At 43.2% G+C, this 12,188-nt stretch overlaps 1 protein-coding gene across 1 annotated transcript in view; it reads left to right on the top strand.

Moving 5' to 3' along the window:
* Window positions 1-11,365, top strand: part of LOC126251740 (uncharacterized) — a 54,044-nt gene extending 42,679 nt beyond the window's left edge. The window contains exon 3 of the mRNA XM_049952349.1: window positions 10,925-11,365. Within this exon, the coding sequence (XP_049808306.1) occupies window positions 10,925-11,107 (183 nt within the window). The 3' untranslated portion in view covers window positions 11,108-11,365. The remainder of the gene's footprint in view (window positions 1-10,924) is intronic.
* The last annotated feature ends 823 nt before the right edge of the window (window positions 11,366-12,188 follow it).

Below are 12,188 nucleotides of genomic sequence, written 5' to 3'. Positions count from 1 at the left end.
AACTTAGAACTACTTAAACCTAACTAACCTAAGGACATCACACACATCCATGCCCGAGGCAGGATTCGAACCTGCGACCGTAGCAGGTTCATGGATCCCTCTGCCAGGCACTTTATTGTGAATAGCAGAATAATCACGTAGATGTAGATTAAATCTGGCACCTGTACAAAAGAATGCACGTACGTTTGCATGCTTGCATTCAACATTCTGGCAGTTACCCCTATTATTAATGTACCAGCATTTCACATTTGCAATGGCTTATTTCGCGCTTACGTTAGGCTGTGATCGTATAATGTTAATCACTTATGTTACATAGTGAAACGTATTGTCGAAGTTTCATTACTGTACATTAATTATGTTTTGGTGTTGCGTTTATTTTTCCCGTCAATGTACGAGGGCTATTCGGAAAGTAAGGAACGATAGGTCGCGAAATGGAAACCACAGTGAAAATCAAAACTGTTTTATTTGCAAGTTAGCTACAACGTCCAGCTATTTATCTCCATAGTCACCGATCCGACTTAGACGTCTGATGTAGCGTTGTAACAACATTCCAATACCCTCGTTATAGAACGCAGCCGCCAGTGCTTTCCGCCAATTCTCTACGCTGGGCTATAGCTCGTTGTCTGTGCCAAAATTTCGTCTTCGTAGCCAGCGGTTCATGTAGGCAGAGATGAAACTCAGAGGGAGACAATTACGAGCTATATTGTGGGTAATCAAACATTTCCAATTGCAAACGATGCAGGAATATCTTCATTGCCCCTGCAGAATGCGGCTGAGAATTGTCTTGGAGAAGAAACTGCACGGCAGTTAAGTAATGTTGGTTGCATAGCTTTAGGCGAAATTTCTTACCAGGCCCTCGTACTTGGTGGGAGACACTATTGTTTTAGGTATCTTTATGTGCTCCCTCCTTGCTTAGAACAAAAAGAACGACGTAACGCGACCTACGAGCACACTAGAGACATTGCCCAACACTCCTGTGCAAAACTTCATCGGATTTTCACTGTGGTTTCCATTTCGCCACCGATCGTTCCTTACTTTCTGAATAACCCTCGTATAAAATTTCGCTTCAGCAGAAAATCGGCAAAATGAATACCCAGTTAATGCCGGGTTTGTCAGCTAGTAAGAAAATAAGAGACGTAGACGAAGGTAATGACTGTGCTAGAACAGAAAGAAATCAATGACGAATTTTCTAGGACAAGAGCACTAGCTCGAATTCTCAACAATACGGCAGAAAAGCAACCATGATCTTTTCGAAGGAAGCATTAAAACTTCAGCTTAAGTGATTTAAGGTAAGTGCGGAAAACTTAATTTCATTTTGTTGAACGAGGATCTGAATCCGACTACCCAAACATGAGCCTGTTTTCTCGAACACTGTCCATCTCGCTCCAAGATCAAATCAGTGAAATGAGGACACACACATACGAGTATACACGTATCGAACACTACTATACATGAATCGGTAGCAGCAAAGCCTTATCTTTTATCTCGAAAGAGATGTTGTACTCTACTATCTGAACACTGATTTGTTGCGGCTTTCCACACTAGTCTATCACATCCAGATTACTTTATCTTTGCGTAACTGCTGAAACCTCTACCTTTCTATTCCCATAACTTCCTCCCCTAAGGAAACACGGCGGTTAGCTGCGTCACAACACAGAGAGACGCGTAAAGGAAGAGGATCGGATCTGTGCGCATAGCGACTTCGCTGCCTATGTGCGTACGCCAGAGATACGCGTGACTGTGCAAGCCACGCAGGCGATGTGTCATTAAGCGAGATTGTGTTGGTCATTTTCCGCAACTTCCGCCAAGCTGTGCGCAGCTTATTCGCCCCGCACTCGCACACTGCAGCCGAGTGAACACTACTTGGACCAGGCACGCGCCTTCTGTGTTCTACGTAGTAATCCTTGAAACAGTTTTCAGATCCTGAGACTAAGAAATTGAAAAAGGAATGCGTTTGTATGGAACATACTTAATTCACCTTCTATACAAAGACGAGATGTTGTTTCAAAAATCTCTAGAAACTCTAGAACCGATTTCCTTCAAAGGAAATATTCTTAGCAAAAAACACGAATAGTTATTGACCGATTTACTTCAACTTTTTACACGGCGCTCCAATAAACATTCGGACGGATGTAGGCTAAATATATTTTTAATACATATAGGGTGTAGGGGTGTAAGTGCAGATATTTTTGTATGTAGTACCTTAGTATGCACACACATCAATATGTTCGTTGTTTCTTCTCTGTGCCGGACGTTCTTCCCAAAAACACATCACAAACCTTACGAACTAACGTTTTCTGTATAGCTGTAACTGCAAAACTAAGTGGAATATGCCTGCCAGTCTAGGCCACCCATTTTGTGTCCACACATCTACAATTCAGTATCCGACCTGCTGCCCAGGGAAAATTAAGCATTAATGTCTTGCTCTACTCACATGTATTTGGAGACACTAACCAATCTAAAAGCATACTAATCCCATTAGTCTGCAAACAAAGTAAGTACTGATGTCGTGTTGTTCAGTACACCGTTGTCGCTCACGAACAGAAATATCCTTTACACCCTGCATAGTACATAAATATTGTTGTTGTTGTGGTCTTCAGTCCTGAGACTGGTTTGATGCAGCTCTCCATGCTACTCTATCCTGTGCAAGTTTCTTCATGTCTCAGTACCTACTGCAGCCTACATCCTTCTGAATCTGCTTAGTGTATTCAACTCTTGGTCCCCCTCTACGATTTTTACCCTCCACGTTGCCCTCAAGTACTAAATTGATGATCCCTTGATGCCTCAGAACATGTTCTACCAACCGGTCCCCTCTTAGTACATAAATATATATAATCATAATAGGGAAACATTAGAAAAAAATTTCGAAAAGTGACTGACCAATTTACTTCAAAATTTTGCGCGATACTCTAATAAACATTAAGATGGATGCAGACTACACATTTTTAACAGACATAAATTGTGCTAAACAAGTTATTGATTGAATACCGTAAACAACTAACAGGTGATTTAAGATGACACTGGACAAGGATCCTAGGTGGCAGAGACAATCTGAATTGATCTGACGTTGAGCAGACTTTGATTGTTCAAATCTTCTGAAGTTTCTCTATACAGGTGCAGCTGAGATCTGTACAACCTGACAATGCCGGAGCAGCAGTACGTTACCCTCTTTGCTTCATGCGGCGATGTAACTTGCAGCTGGCGAGATGTGGGGGGCGGAGGTGGGACTTGGAGGCGGCACCTGTGAATCGATCGCGGCCACGAAAGAAATGTAAAAATCTCACGGTCCAGCGATCAGACAGACATGTTGCAATTTACTCTCTACCAGAGCCTTGAAAACACGGTAGATTTCAGTGTCTGACACACCGTTGGTCGTACCAAGGACCAATCTGGCTCACTTACACGACAGAGCGCACAAGGATACCAAACGTCAAAGCTTGTAAACCAAAAACGCATAAGTGTTCCCTCGGGAAACGAGTAGTCCGAGACGTTTGAAGTCACACTGTCGGTACGGTAAGAACTTCATCACAGGCTCCCCAGTCTAAACTACTCGCAAATGAAGTCAGTCTCAGGACAGGCCCCAAGTACCAATCATGTCAGAGCTTCGACCAGAAGTGCTTACCCAAGCAAAGTCCCGCACCCAAGTGCTTTGCACTTCTCCAGAAAAAAAAAAAAATCCGTTTTCCTGCTAAGTTCACGAACGTCACCGCCTTCATCCCGTCTTGAGCCAATAACAGGGCTCTAGAGGCGCTAAATCTCCCCTCCCACACTGCAGCACAAACTCATGTCGAACCAGTGCAAGAGTTAAGAAACATACGTCTCTGGAAAAAAAAGAAACCGCCAATTAATGGCTCTTTTTAAGTTTTCGCAGAGGGGGAAGATGATTTTTTCCGAAGTCATGTCTCTTCCCACGGCAACAGGCTAACAGATACAGTCTCAAAGATCCTGATCTAAATCGCCTTTGCCTTGGAGCTTGTTAGTCCTAGTCCTAGTCTCCAAACGTTTATCAGACGCCGGATTTTTCTTATACAACCGAGGCGGCCAGGGGAACTGGTTCACTGGCCTATTTGCACAAACGGCGAACAAGAAAACAGGTGAATTTTTATTACACGTGGCTCTGCACACAATGCCCTGTTTACAAAAAAATGGTTCAAATGGCTCTGAGCACTATGGGACTTAACGTCTGAGGTCATCAGTCCCCTAGAACTTAGAACTACTTAAACCTAACTAACCTAAGGACATCACACACAGCCATGCCCGAAGCAGGATTCGAACCTGCGACCATAGCAGTTGTGCGGTTCTGGACGGAAGCGCCTAGAATCGCTCGGCCACCGTGGCCAGTTCCAGTTTACAACTCCACTGTGTAGGCCTGTTCCTTCAGACCATCGCCCCTCCCCAGTCTTCCACTGGTGCTGCAGCAGGTAGCTCTGCGTTGTTCTGCTGGAGACCTGTCTCAGTGGGGGCTCCCTGTCTGCCCTGTACAGCTGTGGACCTGTCCGCCAAGATTTACTAAGGGATGGGCTTTCAACTCACAACATGCTGTTTCTATGAGCTAAGAATCATAAAAGTACCTCATGCTTTTAGCGCCCTTCCAGGCACCATCAATGTCTGCTCAGGCCATTAACTTTCTAGAATCTCGCTCAAGGTGCTTCACGTTGTAATGAAATCTTTAATAATTTTCTGTATACGAAAAATACGTGAGAGAGTAACTTGTCCTCTCTCAACACCACTGAAGTCGCAAAAGGCGATCGTTTGGGATCAGCGGAATGCTTGCTGCAGGGCGTCTGGATCGGAGCTGTCCTTGAAGTAACAGATTTGTAACAGTCCGTTGTGCCACTGTAGTGCAAACTGCTGCTCAGATTGCTGCTGCAGATGCAGTACGATGCACTTCAGTCATACGCCGAACACAGTGGTGTCCCCGTTTCGGCAGTGCCATGTGGCCGTCCGGACCCCGGTCTTCTTTCGACCATACATTCCCGTGATCACCGCTGCCAGCTGTCATGTGCAGTGGCTACATTCCTGGCAAGTCTTTCTGCAATTTCGTAGAAGGAACATCCAGATTCTCGTAACTCTATTACACAACATAGGTCAAATTCAGTGAGGTGTTGATAATAGTGTCTTTGCCGCCTTAAAGGCATTCTTGACTAACATCAAGTTACTACGTTCAACTCCACAGGTAACTAGTGCTCAGTACCGTTACGGCGAGAATTTAAAGCAAACCTGATTTGCATCTTCATAATGTCGCTCCTAGCGCCACTCTTATGCGACTGTCACGGAATTGGAGCAGACATCATCTTTCAGATATACAAACAACCAACATTCGTTTATATCGCACAGCTACTTCTTGGTGTTGCGATTTTTTCCGTCAGTGTAATGTAAAAATATATATAAAATATTTTATATTTTTAAATATTTTAAAACTATTTGTAATACTATAATAGCTTTTGGCTGAAGAGCGGCATGTTGTCCTGCTGCAGTCCTCACAGGCGCGGGAATGGAAGAACAGTGTAGGAGGGAAAACTGCGCTTGGCAGTGTTTGCGAAGTGTAACGTGGACTGTTAGGGTTGCGAGCACCAAACTGCAGTGATGAGCCAAAAAATCTGGCACATCTGCATAATATCGTGTAGGGCCCCCCACGCCAATGCAGAAGTGCCGCAACACGACGTGGCATGTACTCGACTAATGTCTGAAGTAGTGCTGGAAGGAACTGACGCCATGAATACGTCTGCAGAGTTGTCCAGAAACCCGTAAGGGTACGAGCGGGTGGAGATCTCTTCTGAATACCACGTTGCAAGGCATCCCAGATACGCTCAATAATGTTCATATCTGGGGGGTTTGGTGGCTAGCGGAACTGTTTAAACTCAGAAGAGTGTTCCTGGAGCCACTCTGTAGCAATTCTGGACGTGTGGGGTGTCGCATTGTCCTGCTGGAATTTCCTAAGTCTGTCGGATTGCACAGTGGACATGAATGGATGCAAGTTATCGATCAGACAGTATTCTTACGTACGGGTTACCTGTCAGACTCGTATTTAGACGTATCAAGGGTCCATTATCATTCCAACTGCTCACGCCCCACACCATTACAGAGCCTCCACCAGCTTGAACTGTCCTCCGCTGATATGCAGGGTCCATGGATTCATGAGGTTGTCTCGATATCCGTACACGTCCATCCGCTCGACATAATCTGAAACAAGACTTGTCCGACCAGCCAACATACTTCCAGTCATCAATAGTCCAATGTCCGGCCGCGCAGGGTAGCCGCGCGATCTGACGCGCCTTGTCAAGGTCCGTGCGGCTGCCCCCGTCGGAGGTTTGAGTCCTCCCTCGGGCATGGGTGTGTGTGTTGTCCTTAGGGTTCGTTAGTTTAAGTTAGATTGAGTAGTGTGTAGGCTTAGGGACCGATGACCTCAGCAGTTTGATCCCATAAGACCTTACCACAAATTTTCAAAATTTTTGCAATGTCGCTGTTGACGGGCCCATTCGAGGCGTAAAGCTTTGTATCGTGCAGTCATCAAGGATACACGAGTGGGCCTTCGGCTCCGAAATCCCATATCGATGATATTTCGTTGAATAGTTCGCACGCTGACACTTGTTGATGGCCCAGTACTGAAATCTGGAGCAATTTGCCGAAGGATCGCACTTCTGTTACGTTGAACGATTCTCTCAGTCGTCGTTGGTCCCGTTCTTGCAGTATCTTTTTCCGGCCACAGCGAAGTCGGTGATTTGATGTTTCACCGGTTTCCTGATATTCAAGGTACACTCGTGAAATGATCGTACAGGAAAATTCCCAGTTCATCGCTCCTTGGAAATGCTGTGTCCATCGCTCGTTCGCCGACTATAGCACCACGTTCAAACTCAAATCGTGATAATCTTCCATTGTACTAGCAGTAACCGATCTAACAACTGCACCAGAAACTTGTTGTCTTATATAGGCGTTGCTGACCGCAGCCCCGTATTCTGCCTGTTTACATATCTCTGTATTTGAATACACTTGTGTCTACCAGTTTCTTTGGCGCTTCAATGTAGTATAAATTACTCTTGAAATAACCTTTACTTATTTGGTCTTGACTACTTTAGTAAATTGCTTTCGTAGTAATATACCCTTTTAGTAACTGTTGGAGAGTTCTATTCCTGTTTGTTTCTTTAGTTGTAACTGAGATGCTAATGTCTTTTTACTACTTTTCCCAAATGGTGCATCACGTGTGGAACCCGGCCAACAGCTTATCATGTTTAAAAGTTTCTTTTTGGCATCAAAGTTGGTTTGTATATTTTTAATGGAAAAGAAATTTTTGCAGTTTGCCTATAGTTCTGCTTGTGCTCAGAAAGACAAAGTGTGGGTATATGTATACAAGTTATGGCCTCCACGATATTTGGGGATACCAGTTCGATAGAATTGCCTTTTTTTCTTTGATACATATTCTTGTGGCATGGACACATACAGTGGTTTTAAGGTAGTTAAACTGTTTATCGCACTGTTAAAAGCTCTTTCAGCAGTGTTATGATGGAAGTTAGTGAGATCGCCTGCTACGATTTGATAAGAATCAGCGCAAAAGATTCATAGTCCACAAATAATTTGCAGTTTAGGAGAAAAAGCGCGATTCCTGTGAGAGTTAAGCTGCAGCAACGGCTCCGCCATAGCAAGCAGTGACAAAAGATTCCAATCGAAACCCAGTCCGCTCACTGAAACTACTCTCGCTATATATCGCAAATAGGCCTCTTCTCTCCAATAAAAGTCTCTTTTCTGTGACGTCTACCTCTTTCTCTATTTTCACGTATTCTTCGTAGTCCATGTGATCTGTAGAATCTGATATTTAACATGCAGAAACACACTTTACTTTCTAACTTTTCATCTATAACTGCTGAGGAGAAAATTTTAGCCTTATTTCCTCTTTCAGTTAATAAAGTCGTAGCTTACTCTTTGATGGAGCTCTGCACCAGTTCTGGAGTGAATTGATTTACTTCACCAGCAAATGAAAAATTTACTCCTGCAGTAATTTACGCCTTTAGTTCAGTACTTTCGACTGGAAGTCAACGATTTCCTTCTCTCTTAGTAAAGTATTACTTCAGTTTCACTTAAGGGGCTCCGGAACGCCCTATACTTGCAATGTTAAAATAACGCTTATAAATTACATCTTTCCTCACAAAGTATTTGAGGTAGGAAGTTGAACTTTTTACAGATTATTTATTGGAATATGGGCTACAACTTAACACAGGGATTTTACAAAATTTTAGTTCAGTTATTAAAGATGATTTTTTTTCAATTGTAATGGAAATTCACAACATTTTTTTGCAATCTTTTATTTATATATTCAAAAATATACAGTTTTTTGGAAAAAGGCTGTGTTAAATTATGCAGAAGGTACTGTGTAACATTTACTGAAAGTTTGAAACAAATATGTTTGGAAGATCCTTAGAAAACATGTAATTAGTATGAGAAAATAAAAGTTTTGGGAATCGAGCGACAAAGATTGGATTAACTTTTTAGTGCATTCCAGGTCCATAGGATGGATTATCTTCATCCTCTGCAAACTCCTCCTCCAGCTTCCTCTTGTTCCTCCTCCTGTTTACTCTTGCTTGTATTTCTAGACTCTTTACAGCCCTGTCTGCAGCCCGAAGGCGTTCCTTGTCTAAAGCAAGCATCGCTCGTACCATGTTAGAACCTATCTTCATTCCCATATTTCTAAATACCTTGCACCTTACAATGTTGCCATCATTGAGAGTCGCAACAGCATCATACACACCTAAGTGAAGTGTTTCTATTCCTACAAATACAGTCTTGGGGATTCTCGACCATATAACACTATTTACACTTTCATTGGGGTTTTGAGTTTTTCCGTGAATACACTTTTTCAACAGTTCAGGTGCTGCTAAGTCTCTGAAAATAGGTTTTATCACCTCCATTATTGCATGAGGCAGACTATGCTTATTAGTGTACACTTCACCAGTTAGCAATCCTTTGTTATATTTACACCAACTGTCTTCTTCTTTGGGACACAAGCTATGTTGGGGATTTTCATCGGTTGAAGAAGTATGAAAAAAAAGAGCCCAAACAGCCTTCTTCATATCGTCGACACTTTGTGTATTTTGCCTAATAGCCATTCCATAATAGTTCTTTATTTTGTCAATTATACTGTCAGTTAACCTTCCCTTCCCATCCAACCCTTTACCATCACTGAGTTTTTGTTTTTTGTACGAAGCTTTCAGTCGCCGAAGTCTTGTTCCCATTCGCTTCTGTACGTGTCCAATACACTCAAATTTCTGCACTACAACATCATCACCATAGGGCTTCAGTCCTTGAACATGTTTGAAACTTTTAGAATCACCGTCACCAAGGTAATTAACATATCGCACTTTATCACACGCCTCAGAACGCTGGAATATACTGGCAACACCAGCCACTACCATTCCTCCACTACTGCCACTATAGTTAGCTTTGCAATTATTTTCATGTGTACCTTTATATTTTTGTGGACATCTACAATACTTTGATATTACTGCTACATCTAAAACTTTCCCTGTATACATACTGGTGGCAGATACACCACCATGAAGAGATGTGTGTCCCCGTTTATGACAGGTACCATCGAACGCTGCAGTCAAATCTCTGTTACCATTATTTTCCGTTACTGCCTCTTCCACAGCGTTCTTCATAGATTCTATACAGACATCTTCTACTTTAGACCCTATTAATTTATTATAGGTCGTAAACTTGGTTGGGGGATTTGGAATATTCATGATGCCACAGAAAATTGCACCTGCAGTAGCACCCTTACCAATTGACGCAAGGAATAAACAAATCTAATGTTGTGTTCGTAGATTTTGCTACCATTTTCTTCAGTTGCAGTTACTGCAACACTGTTCCAAAAGGTGGTCATGTATGAGCACTTATCACATTTCAGTTGTATTTCACTAGCAAGTCCTACGTGCTTTATTATGGAGAGTTCCAGACCAACTTCACTACAATGAATATATCTTACACAGTTTGAAAAAATTCCTTTGAGAACCGACATATCAAATATTTCATTCACATCCGATTCGCCCATAAAACATTCATAGTTTTCACTCATTGAACCAAGCTTCTTCTGTGAAGTATTTTCTTTCCCACTTTGACTGCTATGGGCAGGTATACTTGAGAGGTTAGGTTCACTCACTTGGTTATCGTCTTTATTGTTTACAGTAATAACACATACCTTTGGCATTCCAACATTTCTCCTTTTCTTAAAAGCCTTCAGAGGATTTCTAATAACTTTACTTTTACTCATTATTATACTTCAACAAAACAGAGACTCAAGAAACAGAATTAATTACGAATATTTTCGAGATAACGACAGAGTAAATAAACATGAAACAATCGACAATCACACCAGCGATATATATTGAACCATCACAGGTTAGCCACAACACACACTTTATCTCACATCACTAAAATGTACCTGATGAACACGGACGTTAATAATAAGACCATTTGACAGCAGTTTAACAGCGCCACAGTGGGTCACGCCCATGTAGAACACATTTCAAAAAAAAATTAAAAATAGTTGTAGTCTTCGGAATTGAATAAATTATATATCTATTAAAAGGTAATAGTCTGCAGATTCAGAAAACGCAAAAAAGTAAAAATTGAACTTTTCATGATTTTGAGCCTTTCTGGAGCCCCTTAACGCTTGGTTGGTGTTGGTCACTCTTAGTGTTCTCTCCTCACTGCGAGTAACGAGTCTGGTTTACTGCCGCGCGGAATGGCCGCGCAGTTTGAGGCGCCATGTCACGGATTGTGCGGCCCCTCCCGCCGGAGGTTCGAATCCGCCCTCGGGCATGGGTGTGTGTGTTGTTGTTAGCATAAGTTAGATTAAGTAGCGTGTAAGTCTAGGAACCGATGACCTCAGCAGTTCACACACGTTTGAACATTTTCTCGTTTACTGCCGCAGGTGTGTGCGCCGCTGGAAAACCAGACGGTGACTCTGCCGTTCCGAGTGCAGGACACCCTGCAGGGCTCCGACTTCAGCGACATGTCCATCAACTTCGTCAACCACACGCGCTGCGGCTGCGTGTCCAGGACCGAGGCCCGTGACACGGAGGAAGTCGTCTGGGAGACCAACAGCGTCCCTTGACTCGCTCCGGAGGCGAAGCCCGCGTCGACACGCAGTGCCGGTCTGCAACACGGGTCCACGGTGTTTTAGCCGCCGACTGTGTGCCAAACGAGCGAATTAACTGATCGTGTTGCAAGCTGATTCTCTGCAACATTATAAGACTGCATATCATTTGTTGTATTCATAATATTGTTAAATACGTAAACCTTCTTTAACATCTTCCAATCATGTATTTTTTTCTTTTGTGAATCACAATAAATGGCACCTAACACTTTCTAATATCAATCATATTACTTACCACGAGCAGTCTTTACTTGGCACTAATAAAGTAATAGAACGCTATATTGTTGTCGAAATGTGCTACCACACGTAAACTGACTGACACACAGTTTCCGTATCCCAGGTCGCTTGAATGAAAAGAGCTCGCGCGCGTTAGGGTATGAGGTAAATATTGCGAGGCCATCGGGATCTCATGCTATTATTCTACCCAATATCAGACCTTGGGAAGGCTACTTTCAGGGATACATTGACTTGAATAGATACTCAGGGAAGGTGCCAGAATTAGCAACACAAATAAAAGACTTAGCGGAAAGAGATATATTCTGAAATTAGCACAGAACAACGTACTCTCAACCGTGGGCAGCCTCCACTGATACAGACACGTTCGCAGAATGACATATACACCCATAGCTACATAAGTTGAACTGAGAACACTTCGGAGTACGAATTCTGAACCATGAGAACTAGGGGGGGGGGGGGGGGGGGGCAGAATCCGGTGAACCTTACTTACCACATGACAGGGGCTGCTGCTCTCCCGCAAAATCGCGAAGTGCTAGCGATCGCCAAACAACTGAAACGGTGATCGAATGCGAGCGTCATTATTAGACTGTGTCTGAAGTCACGAACCATTAAGCTTTACCCTCACAAGGCGGAGCGTGCCTATGGACAACAGGAGATCGCGGACGAGATGGCAGCTTCCAAGAAGAGGTTCAAGAATGAGCTCGGGCGGCGATGCTCAGGGCTTTTGTTAGCTGGTCGGCACCTCACACTAGTCTGTCTATGAGTGATAAAAGTAGTTCCTGTGCTAACTTCCTGGGTAGTC

This window comes from Schistocerca nitens, chromosome 4 (genome assembly GCF_023898315.1).
Source record: "Schistocerca nitens isolate TAMUIC-IGC-003100 chromosome 4, iqSchNite1.1, whole genome shotgun sequence".
In the NCBI taxonomy this organism is placed as follows: Eukaryota; Metazoa; Arthropoda; class Insecta; order Orthoptera; family Acrididae; genus Schistocerca; species Schistocerca nitens.
Note: the sequence above shows the minus strand (reverse complement) of the source record. Positions and strands in the feature narration are given on the sequence as shown.